The following is a 22,275-nucleotide window of genomic DNA, read 5'->3' as shown; positions in this document are numbered from 1 at the left end:
CAATGAGTCAACACCACATTTGAAAACCACAATATAATAATGAATGCAACATCCTGTATTCAAGTCGTTAGCGTCTCTCAGACTTCTTCCCGTGTTTGTTTTGTCACCAACCCACATGCAGACTGATAGTACAGATGCCTTGCATTCTGAGGAATGCAGAATGGCAACATGAATGATGCGTGTGCGTGTGAATGCTGGCTGAGATGCAGATGATGAGGCCACCTCGCCCTGGTCCCTCACACACTCAAACATGCACGCACGCACACACTGCGATTAATTAATTCACTGCTAAACCTTGAAGAAGGCATCTATGACAATCTGCTTTGCGAAGGCACCTAAGCCATCAATGCAAGCAATAACAATGCTGAGAAACATTCCGGTCTTGAATGCTTGTTAGTGCAAAGCAGCTCATCTCAACAATGTTACATTTTCAGTGTTGCGAATGTGCACCAGTCAGGTCAGATCTCAACGGTGAATGATAAAGAGGAGTCTAACAAAGTCTATTTGCAGAGGCGAAGGCAATAATGTGCTTTTATTCTGTTTACTTTACCTTTCAGAATGCCGTGGGTATGTGCAGTTTATCATTTGTTGTCGGAAAAGTAAATTGTAGGGATGTCTGATATTGGCTTTTTTTGCCTAAATCGATATCAGCCGATACAGATATGTGTAACATGACATATCTCCTATCTTGTGACGCTAGTGCAGGGGTGCTCATTAAGTCGATCGCGATCTACCGGTCGATCGCGGAGGTGGTACTGGTCGATCGCGGCGTGACATTAAAAAAATATCATCCCAGCATCAATGCCGTCACTTGATTGATATACAGGGCAGCCATTCAGATGACAACAGAATTTTGACCTTTAGGTCACCGCTCATGCGTAAACAGCGATGCAAAGTGCTAAGCTAGTCGGCGAATTGCGTTAGATTTTAAGCCCTCGCTAAAGTTTATGGTCACTAAAATGAGTGAAGTCGCTGGACCAAGTAAAAAGTAAAAACATATCACTTCCATACGGAATGGGAGGTGGACTTTTTTTCACAATGTCTTTTTCGAAGTGCGTTTACCTCATATGCCATTCTACCATCGCAGTACCAAAGAAGGGAAATGTGGAGTAATGTGGAGGTAATTACAAAAAATGTTAATTGTTAATTATGTGTGTTTTGCAATATTGGCTCATTTGGTTATGTAAGGTACATCAACATACATTGTACGTACAAATAATCCTCAATACATTTGAAAATAAATAGATGTTTTGCATTTTTGTAGTGGGTAGATCATTTTGACTCGGTCATTTTAAAAGTAGCTCGCATGCTGAAAAAGTGTGAGCACCCCTGCGCTAGTGGATAGAGCATCAGCAATTACCGCTACTTTCGTCTCAAACTTTGAACCCCCCACCTTTACAAAGGTGATGCTAATATGTGGCTTAAAAGTACATTTACGGCGATGCTTGGTGTGGTCATGTTCAAAACGCCTGACATCTCCTATACTTCAGAACTACTACTAATCGCTCATTTATTCATTCATTTTCACCCGCCAGCCTATCCCAGCTGTCTTCGGGCGAGAGGCGGGGTACACCCCGGACTGGTCGCCAGCCAATCACAGGGCACATATAGACAAACAACCATTCACACTCACATTCATATCTATGGACAATTTGGAGTCGCCAATGGACTCCTATAGAGCAGCTACACGCCATAACCAGAACAGAATGCTTTCTAGTTCTTCCAGAATCTGCACCTATTTCAGCTGTATTTCTTAGGATTTCATTTTGCTTCCTGCAAAAATGGTCTGTTTTAATTGATTCCACCTACTGGGTCTCTTGGCCCACCCACTCTGCCGTGGTTGGTCACACTCCCAAGTGTTCAGAAGGACTTCCGGTGTTGTGCTGTGAGTTGCTAACCCAACTTTATAGGAGTAGAGGATAATACTATATATATTATATATATAGTATATACTATAGTACTATAGTACTATAGTATATACTATATAGGATAATAGGCGATTTATCTTTTTTAAATGTCCACTTTTAACATACAGTGGTGTGTTAGATCCCAAATCCGATCTGGAAGTAGAGACTGGACAGTCCGAAGTTTCTCAAGATGTTACTACAAGACATCTCTCAATGTTAAGTAGCTGTATTATTTTAGTATTAGGTTTTCTACAGCATCAGTCACGTATAATGTGGTCATTACCCATTTTTTTGTGAGAATAGTAGTTTTTAAAACTCGGATAGAGCCACTGATTGTGGTAAGAAATGGCTGTTAGCAACTCCAGACTCAGTGAGCTTGTAATTTGCACCCCGTTTGCTGTATGCACACTCTATAATGCTACACAGACAACCGCTTTTGTCCCATTGATTACGCAAAATAAACAGTTAGAACATCCTCAAAGGTCACAGGGGTGCTGGAGCCTATCCCAGCTGTCTTCGGGTGAGAGGCGGGGTTCACCCTGGACTGGTGGCCAGCCAATCACAGGGCACATATAGACAAACAACCATTCACACTCACATTCATACCTGCGGACAATTTGGAGTCGCCAATTAACCTAGCATGTTTTTGGAATGTGGGAGGAAACCGGAGTACCCGGAGAAAACCCACGCATGCACGAGGAGAACATGCAAACTCCACACAGAGATGGCCGAGGGAGAAATTGAACACTGGTCTCCCCACTACTAATCGTTGAAATAAGTCATTCGGAAATGCTATTATCAAGCGAGTCCGTCATAAGGACAAAAAGTACAGTAAACAAAAGAAAGCCACCATTCTCTGTGTTTGCCAACTCTGACACTATGGTTCCAAACAATTGAATGAGCAACATCAATCACAGTAACCAAATTCTACACATTGCTGGACTTGGAATTGTTCAATGAGCACCATAAATATACTGCCAAGACGACAAAGTCTGTTATAATTCATGAAAACAAAAAGGAAATGTTACATATAAAATCGTACACGTACCTGGACCCAGGAGAACCGAGGTGCTATGATGACTCAAAGACGGACACAAATGTGCCACTGTACCGTGGTTCTTATGAAATACATAGAATACGTAAATCCATCAGAAATAATGTGTCCAAACATTATTGCAGCAATTTAACAAGTGACCGGAATGTACACGCTGTGCCTGGATGTTGATGAGTTCCACACATGCAGAAAAACAACCCAGTAGTTGCCTATTATGAAACGCATATGATGCTGTATTCAAGCTAAAAGCTGATTTAGATGACTACGGGGGAGAAATCCTTCACAAAAACTGACGCCATGTGAACACGAGACACGTCTTTCTGTGCATGACCAAATACGAGACACAGCTTGCGTTTACTTTCACTTTGTTCTGTATTATCGGGAGAATGAATATTAGCTGGTAAAATGTGTAATCAATTGACGACAGCATTCATTCATTCATTTTCTACCACTTTTTCCTCACAAGGGTCGCGGGGGTGCTGGAGCCTATCCCAGCTGGGCGAGAGGCGGGGTACACCCTGGACTGGTGGCCAGCCAATCACAGGGCACATATAGACAAACAACCATTCACACTCACATTCATACCTATGGACAATTTGGATTCACCAATTAACCTAGCATGTTTTTGGAATGCACGGGGAGATGGCCGAGGGTGGAATTGAACCCTGGTCTCCTAGCTGTGAGGTCTGCGCGCTAACCACTAGTCCGCCATGCCGCCCCTGACAACAGCATGTCACATGCTAAGCCTACATATATATATACATGCCAGCATTTGTGGCATTTTGCTCACATTTCAAGCTCATTCCGCTTTCTGTCATTTTTGTTTTCACGCCTGGCTCGTTTTTGTCCCACGTGCGAGCTACAAGCTACGATCATCATCGCAATTTGCTTTATTAAAGTGTCACTTAACAAGCTTGCTCGCTTTGTAAATAAAGTGCTTGGGAGTGCTCTCAGCCAACCTTGCTTCGTGTTCTGTTGTACTTGTTAAGTGAATAAGTTAATAAATTCATACAAAAAGTCATACAAAAAAAATTCCTGTTGAAGATGCAATGGCGGCAAGACAGTGGCGCCAGTCCACCCTCCCATACAGCGTTAAAAAATCCTAGAGGAAACCCACATTCGGTGCATTTTCACCAGTATCTGCATGCTCGCAAGGTTTGCAACTACATGCATGGTAAAATGTAACACAAATCTAATGCAGGGTATTTAGAACACTAGAACAGCAGACACCGCTAGGATTGGCTGACTCCCGTAAACATAAGCAGATGTTGACATAACCTAAACTTGACTTGTGACTTTGGCCAAAGACATAAGGAGAATAGATGATGAATTTGGACACAAACCAACGGGTTCAGTTTTCCCAGTCCACATACCAATCATTATTGTAGATAATTGTTAGAGTGTAAGGAAGTGTGTGTTCGAGTCTTTGCTCACGTACAGATGGGCTGCGCCGTGGTGGGGCTGGGTGACAGGAAATCCTCTGTGAAGTTGACATTGCACATGTCACTGCCACAGCAGCAGAAGTGGTACGTCCCGTTCTGTGGATGCAGGCTGTTGACCACGCAGCGGTCGTCACGACAACTTTGGTTGTCTCCAAGGTGAGTCCAGCAACCTGATATCAGAAGTGCGAAATTACACGGGGGAAAGTTTACATGGGTGTCTCCAACTTGACTTATGTAAACTTGGTAGGTGGGGTACTCAAACCTTGTTTGACGAGTCGCACTTCACCGGGTGGGCTTTTCTCCCATAGGCCAAAGCAGTGGCTGCCCTTGGCGCATCGGATGGTGGTGTTTTCTTGGGAGACCCGACCCTCGCCCCCCGCCACTCGCTCCACCTCCCACTGCTGCTGCTGGTCTGTGAAGGCACACTCTCGCTCCTCGCCTTGTGCCGCTGGAAAGAGACGAACGGTTTGTGAGTTAAGTCGGATTCTAGGATTTCGCAGTGTTTCGTCTTAACGTCACAGGCATATTCTTGTCTTATGATACAATACAATCTTCAGTCTGATCAGCTTGAACAAATCAAGTATAAATGTCATGTTATGTACAGTATATAATCCATGTCATTTGCTTACAGCTGTCAAACATGAGTCACCAACACAAAAGAAGTCTATGGGAAAAGACTGCTGCTGCCTACAAGCCAAAGATCAATAAAAATGAAAAAAAAAAAAAAAAGTCAATTCACATGTCGCCTCAAGGCCAGATCGCTTCCAGAGGGGTTGAACATTACAACACAATTCTTTTGTGACATTTCAATGTCAGATGCTGCTCATAACACAAATTCAAATCCCTCCCGTTTACAGTGCAATGGTTCCCCCGAGGTTTGCAGCTTTTGCTGAGGGAGTGGGGGGGGGGGGCGTGTGGCATAGATGACTGTAATGTGATCACTCCTCTACAGTTACATTTGGGCGCGCTGCACACGCGCGTGGCATGTGTTGGAGAGTTGGCCGATTGATGACCGATACACCTTCCTTTCCCTGAGGGCACACACCCAAGAGATCAATACATACCTAATGTAATATACAGCCAACTGCAATGCGATTGCTACTCCATAGTTGTATTTCTCAATCTTTCATAACAGAGAGCGTTGGAAAGACTCCAAATAAGTCCACATTAATTCATGCATAATTAAAGAAACATAAAAAAAATGTTTAATTCCGTCTTCAATGCACAGTTCAAACAGTAGGACCTCTTTTATTGGCTGCTGTGACCCGTCTTGCTGTATCCGTCTTGAGCCAAAATCAGTGTGGGTTTGTGTACACGGCCTGCATCGTGGCTAATCTCAGATAAGAAACACGATATGCCAAGTTTGTAGGTCCGACACGCAGCTCCTCCCTTTCCTCTGTTTGGGTGGCGGACGCCTGCTGTGGAGGGAAGGGTGGTTGCGTCCTGCCCAAGGTCAGTTAAGCCTGAGTGGACCGAGGGTGACGTGGGAGATCATTTGGGCAGGGTGCCAGTTATTCTCTCGTGTACCCATACACATATAACACAGATTTGGACACTGTGGACCATTGCTACCTGACTGTTTACACCAGGGGTCTCAAACTCAATTTATCTGGGGGCCACCGGAGCTAGGTTCTGGGTGAAGCCGGGCCGCATCAGGTTTAAAAAAAAAAACCCCAAAACGCATTTATTAAAAACTGGAAAAAAAATCAATAAAGAAACTATCTTCAATGCTTTTGCTTCTGCTATACCTTCAGTACTTTGGTTGCGGTTTTCCACACCAAAATATCTGATTAAACATTCCACTGTTCTCAAATGTCTTAATTTTTATTTTTCTATACACAAAATAAGATAACAAAAAATAAATAAACAAATTAAGAATAAAGACAATAAATAAATCAATCAGTAATAAATAAGTAAAATAATAATAAAACAGAAAGAAAAATGTAAGAACCACATACAGTTGGTAGAGAAATTATTTTTTTCAGATTCAAATGTACAGTATTAACAGTTATTTAACCTTAACATGAACATTCATGAAACTTAATAATTTGACCCAATTAGCAAGTTAGCATCGTACTCAGTTCCATCTGGGAGCAGCGTCGTAACTTTAACATGTTTGATGCGATGCTTTATCTTGACGTGTATTTTCCGTTTTATTCCAAATCATTTCCTGCATTTATTTGTACCCAGCGTCATAAGCCTTTAGCTTCATTGCTAATCCAAAGCAAAACAGGGCGGGGTAACAGGGTAGGGTAACAGTATGGGCGGAGCAAAATCATGTTAATCGTGTCCGGTGTGCACACAGCTTTAAGCTGTCATTTCAACATTAAACTTTGATATCAAGGCCCGCGGGCCGCAAGTTTGAGACCCCTGGTTTACACTAAGTCGGCCACCGGTGTGACCCCCAGTTTGGGGCCTTTGTGTGTGGATGACGACGAGCAAAATATACAACACTGACAGAATTAAATCTAGCCAGAGAGACATAAAAGGCTAATTATCTTTTCTATTTTGGTGTTTTTGCATTGCCGCAGAGAGAAAATCAACTTTGACTGAGGACAGTGACGGGAGCTGACGTCAATCAATTACATGTATCATGTATGTACGGATGTCAATAAAATACACTATACAGTAAAACCTCACGTCGAAATGAGCAGCCAGCATGACCAAAAATAGCCATTATTTAGATTTTTCAAACTATGGCAGTCTGTGGAAACATAAAGGGATGCATTTAGTTTCTTGTGGAAAGGGGGATGAAAGAAGGAAGGGATTTTATGGGTATTTATTACTTTGGCTATAACAACAAATCTGCTTAAAAAACGTGCAAGCGATATTAATGAACCCGACAACATGTGGACATAAATGGACCCATTTTTCATAGAAATGAATCATTTGTGTCTCAAAAACAAAAGTGGTCAACCATGCAGTCGACGTCGGCACACAGTAGACCGGAATTTGGTGTGTTGGTAGACGAGACAAGACCAGATGAGATGAGCTAAGTTTGTTGCTACCAGTTTGACGTTGCTCGTAAACACATTACGCTGCACCTGGTCAGCCAGTAAATAAGAAGACAAAGCATGAGGGATCTGTGTTGATAATTTTATTGACTTTGTCGCTAAATTTAGCGAGTAGTCAGACCCCTGTAAATATTATTTTTCAAACAAGAAAACTACCAACAAATCTAGTGAAGAGACTTTTGGACAGTGTGACATGAAAGCTAGTATCGCATGGTCGTAGCATATTTTGAGTTTTTTAATGTTACAAAATCAGTGGTTCCGAGGGCTCCAATGGTACGCAGTACAATACTGGACTGTTCGGTCCACAGTGCATTTTCCAGTACTATTGTATGTACTCTGCATGCTTCAGCATTTGCATTGACTTCCAGTGTTAAAAATGAAGTCACGGCTTTGGCAGCCCAGACAACGACAGCTTACACAAAAATATTTCCTTCCTGGAATACACTTTCTTTGGATTTACTGGAAATATCCTGTAGGACGGAGCAGAGGTAGGCATGAGGACACAAGCTGCAATGGAGGAAACGTACAGGAACAATAGAAGGAAGTGATGACCACACCCAGAGACAGGCTGACTTTGTTAGCTACGAATGGTTTTACAGAAAACCCTATTGCCACATCCTTCGAGCATATCCAGTATGTGTTTGTGGAAAAAAAAAAAAGATGACGCACATATCGGAGCATGGAGAGCATTTGTCAGATCTCAGGAAGTTAACTAAAGGCAGTCGAGTCAGGCATTTCTTGGAATACGAACTGCATTATACTGAAGGTATCATGGTTTAATTACGTTGTACTTGATACCAATGCGCTTATGCAGGAACATTGAAGAGAATGCGACAAAGCAACAAAAGAAACAATAGAAAACAAAGACTAAACTTGCAATTTTGTCGCCAAGAAAAAACCTATAGCAACCTGAACACAGTGACGTGTTTTCGTTGTAAGGCATATAAGGTTCTTATATGTTGCATCGTCTCCCAAATGTAACGGAAGATCCTAGACAAAGTTAAATTACCATAGCGCAAATCAGTCAGACGTCCAAACATAATGCTAGCTGTGTGCAGGGCTAGCGTTCTCTCAATTATGACTACAAAAACACAGCAATGTGAGTTAAGAAAATTGGGGGGAAAAAAAACAAACATTTTAACTCACCAATCAATAGCTGCTCAATTATAGGAGACAATACTATGTAATGGAACAATTTACTTTGAACGGTTAAAGCTTTAAAGCTTCTTATAAAGAATATGTCTTATTTCTAGTCAGCCATGTACAATGTACAGCCATCAACATAATGTAATATATAATTTAGTCTTAATGTTTTATTAATGTAATTATTATTGCTCTCCTTTTCTAGTAAATAGTCCAGAATGGATATATTCATCTACAAAAGCACCATAATGTAGTCCATCGCAGGGTTTTTCACAAGCTCATAAATGCAAACAATTATGAGCGCAGAACAAATTTTTTTGCTTGCATTTATTTTTTCAGTTTTGGGCTCACAGGCCTGCAGGCCGCACTTTAGAGATCCCTGATTTACATATTTCACAGGGAGTGATAACAAATGAGTGTGTCCATGCTGGCTTCGGAGCACAGGCTACTGCAGGCTTCCACAGCACTGCATATACAGCAGGCTTGTGGAGGCGCGCTCCAGCCTCAAGCGTCTCCTTACTGCTTGTTAAGTAAATACATGACAAAAGAAACACTTCCTCGCTTTCTTTTTGAATGTGTGCTGCGTAGGAATTGGAAGCGGAGTTACCAATGCAAAAAAAAAGTATTGAGTGGGACAGCACACAGCAAATTTAAAACATAAAACAGCCGATTGTCCAAAAAAAAATAAACAAATTGGTCGTCTATTATTATGTGAAATGCTTTGTTTTCTCTTGTATATTTATAATTGCACTTTAACCAACATGTTTTTTCCCCAATTACTGGAAAACATTTTCAGTAAAATACTCCATCCGTCCGTGCATCCATTTTCTATGCCACTTATCCTCATTAGGGTCTTGAATTTCATAGTCAGGTGCATACAATCGTCTAATCGAAAATGGGCAACATGGGGTACTCACAACACCTGACAAATGACCCGAAAATGAAAAGTGTACAACATGATGGTTTATGGGAAGGCCATGAAAATGCACTTTCCACTGTGAGGGACGTAATGAGGAAATGGAAAACCACAAACAGTTTTTTGTTCAGGCCAGGAAAATCATTATAGGCAATGGCGTAGGATGGTGAGAACAGTCAAAGACAACCCACAGACCACTTCCAAAGAACTAAAACATCAACTTGGTGTAGATGCTGTCACTGTGCATTGCTGTGACTAAATTTGATTTGACTTTTGTCAAAACATCATTCACTCTCAAAGAGTGGGGCTATGGGTTATTTCGACATGGACCCAGTGTTGTGCTTGAACAAATTCAAAAGAAAGCGTTCATTGAACACGTTCATTTTTGAAATCACGTTGAACTTAACACAACATGCTTGTGAGTGCAGAACTTTGCGTGAGAATCAGCGCCACTGTTTAGGTCCAGTTATTACGTTTGACAGATATCTGCATTCCCACTGCAACAGCATGTTATTGTTACCGCCCACATTTTACTAGTGAGAAGCGGTACTTCAATTCCTTCACACTGCATTACCCACAAAGCGTTGCGCACACTAGCGTAACAAACCAACTCTGCAAAGGGACCTATTATGCTCATTTTGGAGCTTTTTATTGAGCTGTGGACACCTATAGAGCAGCTACACACAATAACCCGATTGATTCTGCACCTGTTTTTGCAGTATTTTCATGGACTTCCTGCTTTGACACAAATGGTCTATTTAATTTACACGATCCCCGGCACTCTTCTAGGCACGCCCACTCCCACTGGTTCCTGAGGTTCCCATAGGTCAGTGTTTAGTGAGTGCAGGCAATCTGCAGCCTATATAAGGAATTATAAGGAACGGGATTGTACTGACGTCAGTAGAACTCAAAACTGAAGTCGTTTTCTATAGAAACCGCATCGGGGAAACAGATGAATAAGACAAAACAAATGTTGGTTCCATTGTGCACACATTTGTTCCATATGCAATAACCTAATCCATGTTACGTGATATAATTTAAGGTCCAATATAATTTATTTCATTGCATGAAACATTACTATAATTTTTTGTGGCTTTTGTTTGCTGGGTAAGAAATAAACATGCATAGGCTAAAAAGCACAAATAAAGAACACAAAAAATCTTCAATATTGTTCTACAATTCCACTAGGAGGTCAGCAAGACCCAGCTCCAGAGCCACATGTGGCACTTCAGCCTCTTTTTTTGGGGCTCCTTTCGCAATGCTCAAGTATTTTTAACACCCGAATCTGGAATATACATATCTTTATAAAAACTGAAAAATCTGACTTTCTGTGAGACCCCGAATGAATCCTGGCTGAGTTCTGACTAGTGATTGGATGAGCTTGAGGAATGGAAGGGAAGCGGGTGCTGCCTGCTTTGGTTGGGATGTTAAAAATCTTTTCCCAATGCAGTAAACCAACCATGAATATGAACTATGAACGTGAACTATTCATATTTATACTGTGTCAGCTGAACTCTGAACTGGTTCATAAGAACTATGAACTTGCACAACACTGGCTCCACCCACTTTACCACTTTGGTGTCGTCTTAGAGCAAACACACACGTCAAGGTAAAAGGCAGTAAACTCAAAATTGTAATAAGAAAAACATCCCGGTGCTCTACATCTCGCAACTACTACTAATGTTACAGTGAGTAGCAGAATAACGCAAGAGTGGAGTAAACATTAGTGCTAACTCTGCTAGCTCGTAGTACCGCCCAATATTTGAAAGAAGGCTGCTGATAATGTTGACAGAGCGCATTAAAAAAACTCAATTCACTTGTTTTATTGGAAGTTGGATTGGGCGATATTTTTATGTACAGTTATAGATTCGGTTTAAATGATAAAACGTAAACAAATGCAGTCATCGTGAGGAGAAGGAACGTTTGTGTGTTTATTTACTCGGCAGACTGCTCAACGGTGGCACAAAATCAGTATAAACACTGAACAATCCCCTCCGAACCAAAACAGGTTCAATTGGCTGATGCGAATGGAAGCTAGCAGGCTTGTGTGGTTGTAGTATGCGCGCTACTTGGGCTCGATGAGTATATTTTCACCATATTGTGATTTACGGTTTTAATGTAAGGAACGTTTTTGAGTGCCCGGTGACTACAAATATCTGAGTGAAAAAATACGAGAAGCACGTTTATTTTTGAAGGAGGCTCGTTAGCTAGCGTAGCATAACATTAGTTTGCTGGTCTGACTCTGTTTAAAGGCTCGGTAGCCTATGTATTAGCAATGGAGAGAATGTATGTCATGTGGAAAATAGTGTGTGTTTGTGTGAAAGTCTCATGAAAAATGATGATGATACTGAACCATCAGTCGGTAAATGTGCTAACTGTGCGCTATACAAGCAAATGGCCATTTACGTCGACTACAATAACATAACGCTAAGCTTTGCTAACTCATAGTCTTGTGAATTATTTGAAACAATGTCGTTGGTAATATCAATGCAGAGCCTGCCCGTGTGCTTGTGAGCATGGAAGTATGCTAAGATGAAGGCTGAAAACATCCAGGGTCAGTCAGTCATTATATAAGTTTTTATTTAACTTTACAAGAGTTGCTGCTGAGCTTGTTAACTCCATGTACTTTTTGTTGTGTCTGAGCTTGTAACAAAGATAAGTTATATGGAAATATTACTTCACCTACTGTGGAAACGTTTCGGAGAGCTATTTATTTAAGTTTTTATTCAACCTCTAAGCGTCTTGAGTCTAGGAACTCCATTCTCTCCTTGAGCTGTTTTTCTATTAGTTTGGTGAAACATGCTTTAGGCAGTTAAAAGAAATGAAGTGTTTGCATTATTCAACGTTTTAGGCAAATTTTTACACTTTTACTGCAAATGAATGTTGGCTCCAATTATCGGTTATCGGCCTATTTAACTACTAATAATATTTATCGGACCTAAAAAACCCAGACTTTTCGATCTCTAATATATTCTGTATATATACAGACATACTAGACAGGGCTCGACAATAACGAAATTCGGGCAAGTAAATCCAATCAGTGATATTCCCGTCGGGCAAGTGTACTTTGGCATGCCATACCGCGAAGAGTTTTTTTTAAAAGCGTTCTCGTTGGGTGTTGGTAAAACACGAACTGCGTAATTCCAGTGGTAATTTGCAAACCAATCCTTGCAAATCTTAAAATGGACCAATCAGAATCATTTAGACTGCGGTCCGCGGCCCGTAGTCCACAGTCCGCGTTTTACCCACACTTCTTGTTCGTGATCAACCAATCAGCGATCGTTTGACTAGGAAAACATCTATCATGGCGTCCCTGTCAACATCGTCTAATTCTTCAACAACTTCTGAAGGAAAACACCAAAAAGTATTTTATTAGCGGCAGCAAATCAAATGATGGCACAGGTGAGTGAATCACATTGCTGTGACAATTTGAAGTGGTCACAATGAAACACCACCGATTAGATCCAATACCAAGTGCTGATTTTGCACAAGCTACAAAATCTAGCGCTTCCATTTCTCTGTGTATTTTTCTTACCTTTGCTTCACAAATTATTGTTTGACCATTGAGTATTTTTTTCTGGATTAAAAACACTTTACTAGTACACAAATGTGTCTATTCAATAATGTTTCATTGTGGTGCACAACTTATAAATATCACTGCTTGCTACGACTACGATGTGTAAGGTAGTATTGGAGTATTCCTCCAAATACAATGCATCAGTACAATTATCTGATGAATTATCAGCATATTCGGGCAAGTAGTTCTCACCTTAAGGATTCCCCATGGGCAAGTAATTTTTGTTTTTAATGTAGAGCCCTGCTAGATATTACAGTAAACCTCGGATATATCGGATTCAATTGTTCCCACTGGTTTTGTAAGCGAAATCCGTTATATGCGTATACCGGAAAATGTCCGTTTTACGCATATATCGGATTTATATCCGGTATATGCGTAAATCGGATTTTATCCGTTATAAAAAGCACTTCCTTGACAATGTTTCCAATGTACCTGGACTGGGCAATGAAAAGAGACGTAAGGTAATGAGAATTTAACTTTATTGGACTCTGAGCATAACAAATTGTTAATTAAGCTAGGCCCTGTTACGCCCGTCAGGCCTACGTTATTTCCAATAGTGAGGTTAAGATCTCATTCACTGCTGTGCTAGTATTATTGACGTCACTCACTTTTATATTTGTCCTAAATCTGGAGCCAGGAGAAAGACAATAGCCAGTGACATCAACAAGATTAGCATAACGATGCGGCCATCCGATATACGCGAGGGAAATTTAATGGAAATGCATTGGAACGGGACTGGAGATTTTGTCCGAAATAGGCGAAATCCGTTATAAAAAAATCCGATATATGCAATGAATTTTTATTGGAAATGCATTACAGAAAAATCGGTTCTTTTTTATCTGTCCGTTGTGAGCGAATTTCCGATATATCCGAGTCCGATATATCCGAGGTTTACTGTATATATGTAAATAGATGTGCAAGATATATGACAATGTTATGGGATCTCTGAGTGAAAGAGGCTATTGCTATGCCTCACTGTGGCTAAATTCTTTCAGCCTCCTAAGGGCATTTCTGGTTGGGTGCCAATCCCAGTGTTTCTCTCTGATTGACCGTGGTGGACTCTGTTCCTGGTTGTGCAGACTTTCAGCTCCGCTTCCAATGCCGCTGTACTGCGTTAGCGCGTGCAGGCAAGCCCGGTGAAGCGTGACACACGAGAAAGGCAAAAGAGGCTGGGGAGTCGTTGCAAGCTTTCTCATTGGAGGATGGCGACCACTTCTTAGTGTTTACCCATGGCCCAGATATTTGCTAATACCCCCCCCCCCCCCCCCCCCGGTTGACCATCTATCCCCGACCCCACTCCCAAAACCCTCCTCCTCTTCCTCCAAATGGGCTCTCAGTGCCCCCCCTCCACTCAGCCTCGTGGCTACAAAACAACACAGATTCAATCTGGCCCTTTTGGAGAGATACAAACTGCATTGTTTTCTACTTTCTATTCAAAACATGCAAAAATACAAAACCCCTGTAGTGGAGAATCAAACGTCCTAATCATTCAGCGATCAAAAAGGTAAAAAGCATAATGTATGCTTAGAAGACTGATGATAAATGTGCTTTAAAATGATCTTGGTGTATTTGTTAAGAGAGATAAAACAGACAGAAAAAGCATCACCCTAATAATAAACACACGATCACTTGATGACTTTTGAACCCGAGCAGTTCCAAAGTTTAGAATTTGTGAAATTTGTAGTTAATCCTCATATACAACTTCGGATTGAGAGTTTTAATTGTTTCAGAAATACAAGCTTCACACTCAGGCCCTGTCCTGCCCACACAAGAACACTCCACACAGTGTGGGATCATTAAATAGTCTCGTTCACACAAGAATGAATCACTGCGTGGAAACGGTGCGGTCATCCCTCGCTACATCACAGTTCGAATATCGCTCCCTCACTTGATCACGATTTTTCGAAAAATAATTATTGATCGCTCTTTTATGGTTGAATACACAGGGCCCTGTGATTGCAGTGTTAACGGAATTGTCGACTAAATGGTGGAATTGTTGGAGTTTACAGTAGGGATCGACCGATATGGTTTTTTTGGGGCCGATGCCGATACCGATTTTTTTCCACTACCCTTAGCCGATGGCCGATTTTGCTTGGGCCGATATTTGTGGCCGATACTGCTTTTGATCCCTCAATTTACATGGAAAAAATGACCATGATAACAAATATTACAGGTCTCATGTTCAAACAAATACACAAAGCTGCCCCGGCGGATGCCTGACTGTAAATCATGCAGTGTAAAAATACATCGGCGAACCCACGCGTGTATCGGCCGTTACCGACACAAGGAAAAAACGCAAATATCAGCCCGATATATCGGCCGGACGTTGTATCGGTCGATCCTTAGTTTACAGTCTTGTGCAAACTGACGTAATTTGAGTGAAATCTGTCATGGTGAGAAGGAACATTCATGTGGGGAAGTCTTTACTCTGCGGACAGCTCAATCGTGCTAGAATGTCATTACAAACGCTAAACCACCTCCTCCCCAACTAAACGTATTGAAATGGCGATAAACGCTGGCGAAAGTTGGCGGAACCTCCTCTTACGGCGCATGAATGGAAGCTAGCGCCTCAGGCGAGATGAGTATACTTTCACCTCGTTGTGTTTTACCGCTTTAATGTGAGTAGCGCGTGACATTCTCAACAAACACAGAAAACACTTCTGGCCTTCAAAATAAGAGTTCTGTTTGTCCCATGTCGTCTTAAGTGTAAACAAAATAAAAGTGTCATAAAAAATCTCTTACATATGCAACTGGAATTGCATTTCTTTAACCACAAGCAGTTTGTTGAAGGTTGTGTATTCATGTGTGCAGAGGCTAATGTCCCATTAGAAAAGTTAGCTAGGCTACATCCATTTCTCAACACCGGCCTAGAAAATCCTAAATCTAAGGATTTTTGCATTGAATTAACGGACATTTTATTCACTAACCCACAAAGCACACATGCTATATATTGGTAAAAAAAGAAAAGTGTAAAATGTAAAAAAAATGATTTCATGGGGCCCTAAATATCGCTTTCTAAAATGCACATTTAAGTAAATAATTTAGGCCAAGTGTACATATATACTTAGCATTTTCGAGCATAAAAATGGCTAAATGAACAAAAATACAAATTTGTTTAGAAAACATGACATGAAAGGTAATACAGTGTCTGTGACTTGTTTGTGAGCCTGGAAAGTGATGTGTGTGACGTCAGCTAGCTAGAATTGAACGCAGTTGAGTGCTAGCCAACTGAGGAAGTATGCCTTCCATTTGTGAGTCTCTCTTATTTATGTCTAAGATGGCTAATTTTCGAATTTTTATGTGTAATATATTGGGTAATACAAGCTTGGAAGCAACCATAGGGGTGTTATTTCATCTCAGCGGGGCTCTAATAGTGGAAGAAAAACATTTTTAAAAAGGTCATAATCAGGTTTTCTATGCTTTAACTAAGAAAATATTCAATTTATTGAATCTTACTTGAAATTTCACTTATTACGGTGGGGTCTGCAACCAATTAATTACAATAAACGAGGCATAAGACCTACACAGACACTCCAAAACCCGAAGACGCAAGAATGCATGTGCATAAGGTCCTTCATCTTCCGCTTGTCCGGAATGATGACAAAGTGGAACTACAATCTGTGCAAAACTACTTCAACCGCAAAATTCAAAATGCCGTTTGGCAATGGACGCCTGTATGATGTCGGCTTTTCGGCAGCAGTGCACAACGTGATGGCTGCTACGTGACGCCGACGTCAACATTCTCAGCAGGTAGTGTTTAACTTGTCCGCACAGCAACAACAAGATGGTGTTAGCAGATTTTTCCCCATTCTGAAAGCCGGTTTTAAAAAAAGGGAGACAGTGGACAGGAATCATTCATTGTGACTGAACGGATAACTTTCCCACATCCATCTTCCAGAAAGTCTTTCCAGAAGACAAGAAGCGTTTTTTTGCTGTGGAGGGGGCATGGTCACATGGTCCAAGTGTATTTAGCAGATCTAATCGTACCTGCTGCTGCTGTTGTTTGGGTGCATGCTCGTTGCTGAGGTGGGACGGGTTGGATTCAGGGGCATTTGCTGACACCCCAGGATAGCCCAAGCTTGTGTTTTACGGATGGAAGAGATGAGGTGGGAAGGGGTGGGGGGCAAGTACAAGCTTAATCTGTCCCATCTGTTGCACTACGACTCCCACCCCCCCCAACAACACGATCACTACTCAGTCTGTGTCTGTCTGGGTCTGGTACAGTTATGCTAATCCCAGATCTTACACTGCCCTCATAGCTTAGAGGCCACCACTACAGGCCACAATGCACTTGTACCGAAACCCGGCTTCCACTCTCCTCCCACCCTCTGTACCCTAACTTTCCCCCAAATATGTGGTGAAAACACAGATGACTGCGGTGGTGTTTGCCGTCACATGACAAGGGGGATTTGGGAGGATAATCGCAGATGATTTATGAAAAGTCCTTATGGTGTTCACCAATGGTCTATCCCAAATAGGGTTGGCTGATCTGAACATAACACTATTACACCGCGCCAAGACACTCAAGTTCATTTTATTTACTATATATATAGCAACACTGATACATTCCTTACTTTGCAGACCCTGTTGTGTTTATTAACATGTTTAGTTCGGGGCGTGACAAGCTAGTGCTAGTGATCAGAATCGCTTTTATTGTCATTGTATTACATACAACAAAATTTGAGTGCAACTCCACTGTGCATTTTATAGAAAGTAAAAATAAGCACTGCTTGCTTAAAACTGCAAGCAGTGATGAGCGGGCTCGAACACCCCGGCGCCACTCGGGGATATGTGCGCGAACGGACGGGCGCGTGGACACGCTGTACAAAAAAAACGTGGTGATGGGATACGGCACTTACAATTTTCTGCCAGGAGGGAGCGACACCGCTGGCAAGGCGGGTATGCGGTCACGTCCCGTCCCGTCCGACGCCCCAAACCGGCATAAAAAAATTTGCGACGATCAGACCGTGCGGTAGGTACTTGTGGCACATTTCCACCAGTGGGTGGCGCTATAGAGTCTATGTACACACACACTCACAGAGTGGAGGGTGACCCAACCCACCAAAAAATTTTTCGAGACAATCCGACCATGTATAAGGAAGTTACGGCAGATATACATTTTCACCAGTTGGTGGCGCTGGTTTTTGAACATGGGTTCTGGAGCGTTAGGTGCGTCCTGTCATGACCAAAGTTTTAACCAGTGTCAGTGCTCGAGCCCTAATAAGGAAAAGGATAAAAATAAAACAATAGACAACAAACGAATAAGAATATAAGTATAAAAGTGGCAGGTGTTGTTTAAAATAAGTGTAAATATATGTACATCAAAAACTATAACCTATGCAGTAGCAAAATGTAGAATTGCAGTCAAAAACATTAACCTATGCAGTAACCAAAATGTGGAATTTCGGTAAACAAAATGTAGTATTGCAAATGTACCTGAGTTTTTGATAAGATTCTGCCATAATTGAGCGATTCGCCAAGGAAATACACTACTTTTCTGCACAAACAGTCCTTCCCCTCCCAATGATAGCTTTTCATTCAATTTCCGTGAGATTCCATGTGGAACATTATTCTTCGATTGTAAAGGCCCTAAGATTAGGAGTCATTTCCAAAAGCAACAGGAATAATTGGTGTGTTTCTGTGGGACCTGTGGGGGTCAGGTTGCTTGCTGGTTGGTAGGAAATCAAATACTTATTTCCCTCAATCGAATGCCAATTAATCTGTACCGATGTGTTTTTTCTGGATTGCTTAACCTTCTGTCTCACTGATAAGCTTTGGGATCTCATCTATAAAGCTTGTGTATGCACAAACAAAGCAAAAAAAGTTATTAAGACATTTTCCAAAAAATACATATTTTATAAAAAAAAAACACACACAACCTGATGTGAGAATGTGTGCAAGAAGACCACCAACATAATGCTAAGTGGTGAAGTGAATTCATGGGTTAAAAATGAACATGCACTCCATTATTGACTTTTGTAAACATTTGTGGAAAGCGTTGCTACTCACCATGACACTGATGTATATAATTTATCACTTAAATCTAATATCCTATGTTGTATCCTATGCTCGTCAACGTTTGAGTGGTGGCTGTAAATAGATTGATACCCGGTTGCGATCTTAAGTATCATAAACACCATAATGCATAATTATACATTAACAACAACACAGCACTTGGAAATTTGATCATTTTGTTTTATCATAATGAGAACATTATTTGACCAAGCTAATAGAAAAATAGCTCCTGAAGAACATGGCGTTCCTACACTAGGAAAATCTCTGTGATTATTTGTTTATTACAATTTCAAGACACTTTTCTGTGTTTACGTTGATGTGTTTTTGCTCTAAGACAGGGGTCTTAAACACGCGGCCCGCAGGCCAAATGTTGCCCGCAGGACACTAGTTTGAGGCCCCCACCTTGATATGAAAGTTTAATGTTAGTGCGGCCCGCGCAAGTTTGATATGGATGCTGTATGGTATCATGTACCCAGAAAAAAATATTACGTTTGATTAATGTTCATGTTAAAGGTTAAATAGCTCTCAATAGTTATCCTCCCTATCCGTGTGGAAGTGGTAAGTTTTTGGCTATTTAAGTTTAAAGGAAATAACTTGAAGGCTACCGTTTAGGTCGCTAGCTCTCTAGTTTGCGAGTTAGCATGTGTCTCAAGACCCTGCAGTTGCGCAATATGTTGTAAATAAAAAAAGTATAAGTGTGACTATAGTCGTGTTTTGTCATGTCTACAGGGCTCTAATAATGCTTTGTTCATTTTAATCTGAAAAAAATCATTTGTCTACCCACCAACTATATGTGGTTTCTTAAGTTTTATTATTATTATATTTATTTATTACTGATTGATTGATTTTCTTTATTCTTTATTTGTTTATTTATTTTTCATCTTATTTTGTGCAGAAAATTAAAAATTAAGATATATAAACAGTGGAATGTTTTATCAGAGCTTTTATTGTAGAAAATCGGAACCAAAGCAATGAAAAAGTTTGGATATTTTTCTGTTTTTAATAAATGCGTGTTGTTTTTTTTTTTTTTTGGAAAACCTGATGCGGCCCAGCCTTGCCCAGACCCTAGCTCCAGTGGACCCCAGGTAAACTGAGTTTGAGACCCCTGCTCTAAGATGATACTAAAGTTGGTCTAAAGATACTCTCTCCGCTCGAGAAAACTTCCCTCTTCATTCTGGCTCTGCCACTAAGGTGTGCCGTGGCTTGATTAACCAATCAGATAATGCCGTGGGCGGAGCAATGCTTGAGACAGTGAATGAGGAGTAAGAGTGAGAGACAGACAGACGTGGCTGAATCTGAGATTAAATAACTCAGTTTTAAAGTGCGTCAGGCAGAGATGCCCAGCAGGAACACACACCTGTGTTTGTATCTTGATATGGGCCGTCTGATTTTAATAAAAGGCATACGGATATACCTCAAAAGTCAAAATATCGGCCCCTGACCGCTAATATATGTATGTATTGACAGCTCCAAATAAACAGAATGTGTCAATCAAGCTAAAAGATACCACACTATTCTAAAAATCAGTTTAACTCATTGACTGCCAGTCATTTTTAGAGAAGACAGAGTTTTGGGGCATTTTTGCTGAACTTTCAAGACCAACAGAATATTGAGTTTTAGAACTATGTAAACATTGAAACTATTTAAAGAAACTCTTATTTCATCAAAAAATTTTTTTGTTTCTATCCTTTTTGAGTCTTTATAAATTGCAGCAGAAAATAGGGTGGTATCAGCGAAAAAACATGATTTTAAGCAAATATTAAAAATTTGGCTTTTTTCTGCAGAGAAGCAAATTCAAGCAGAACGGTGACTGCCGTCTGTATTTTTTGTTTTTACCTCAAACATCTAACGAGATGTTTACTTCTACCAAACACAACAACACAGGAAAAAAATACTTTGATGACAAAATAACTACATTTATTCACAGATGTAGAACATAATACAATAGTTAATAGTTAATAGTTGCAGAACATTTGAATAACACTTTCAACCATGTTATTGGAAGCAGTAAGGGGGTTGCGTTCAAGACATCACGTCAAGGTCGTGGTGCAATTATTCAAATAATTTGAGTACCTTGATTATTGAAAAATTATGGAGGATTTTTTTTTCTTGAGGAATCACTTACATCACCAACACAATTATGTCAAGAGAGAGAATGTGACAAGTCAATGAACCAGAAGGAAAAAAAAAGACAAAAAATGTGGAACCCTGACGTTTATCTGTCTTTTCAACAAGTTAGAAAAGAGCGTCAGAGACGGGTAAGTCCAGAAAATACGGTAATTAAACAAAATTATTTTAACTTCTTTTGCATTAAATTTTATGCAGCAGAGCAGTTGCTGCCAAGAGAGCTCCCTGATCGACTAAAAAAAAGGAAGGAAATAATTGTTAGTTGCAGTCCTAGTAAACATACTTACATAGCCCTCAAATAGCCTGCAATGTTGTTAAAAATCAGAGCTGTGTTCCATCAAATGGAGCAAACTGGCACAACCATTGTACTATGCACATTTGTTTCTTTATTCCTCACTATATACGTACATATACCATACAGGAATGGAAAACAATTAACATTACATTGGAATGACTGAGGCAATAATATGTGGATTATACACTCACACACACATTTACACACAGTCCCATCCAATTAATTCTGGTCGACTCAGAACAAGACAGCTGTCGATTGACACCTTCCAAAAAATCCCAAATCTTCCACAGTCCCAATGAATAGAAATAGCTAATTTTAACTTGTTCGACGTCTCTCACCTCATTCAAACCATTCCAACACAAAAGCATTACTCTCATTCCAGACTACCAATTTCCCACGTGCCCATAAATTCCTCAAATTCTGCATTTTTTACGACAGAAATTACCTTTCATGTTGAGAATTCTTATATACGTCCAAATTTACCAACTGATTCAAACCATTCCAACACCCAAATATTCAGCTCACCCAAAACATGCAGGGTATATTTTTATTCACAAGATTTTCCAGAATTCCCCAGGGAAATCCCATTGGAAATGCCATCCCAGCATAAAAACATCCAGATAACAATTCTTACGTCTCCGTGTAATTCCACATTTCAGTCCAATGTCATCATTTACAAGCAATTTGCTCTACTCATGAGGGTTTCCCATACATTTGTGGTGGCCCGCCACAATTACATTTGGACCACTACAGATGAATTTGGCAGTACCTTTTCTTATGTTTTG

At 40.6% G+C, this 22,275-nt stretch overlaps 1 protein-coding gene across 1 annotated transcript in view; it reads right to left on the bottom strand.

The window, feature by feature from the left end:
- LOC131104622 (bone morphogenetic protein receptor type-2-like) overlaps positions 1-22,275 on the bottom strand; it is a 44,488-nt gene that overhangs the window by 20,282 nt on the left and 1,931 nt on the right. The window contains exons 2-3 of the mRNA XM_058051987.1: positions 4,666-4,851; positions 4,400-4,573 (exon numbers count right to left, since the gene is read on the bottom strand). Of these exons, the coding sequence (XP_057907970.1) occupies positions 4,400-4,573; positions 4,666-4,851 (360 nt within the window). The remainder of the gene's footprint in view (positions 1-4,399; positions 4,574-4,665; positions 4,852-22,275) is intronic.

The sequence above is a fragment of the Doryrhamphus excisus genome, chromosome 16, assembly GCF_030265055.1.
Source record: "Doryrhamphus excisus isolate RoL2022-K1 chromosome 16, RoL_Dexc_1.0, whole genome shotgun sequence".
Taxonomy (NCBI): Eukaryota; Metazoa; Chordata; class Actinopteri; order Syngnathiformes; family Syngnathidae; genus Doryrhamphus; species Doryrhamphus excisus.
Note: the sequence above shows the minus strand (reverse complement) of the source record. Positions and strands in the feature narration are given on the sequence as shown.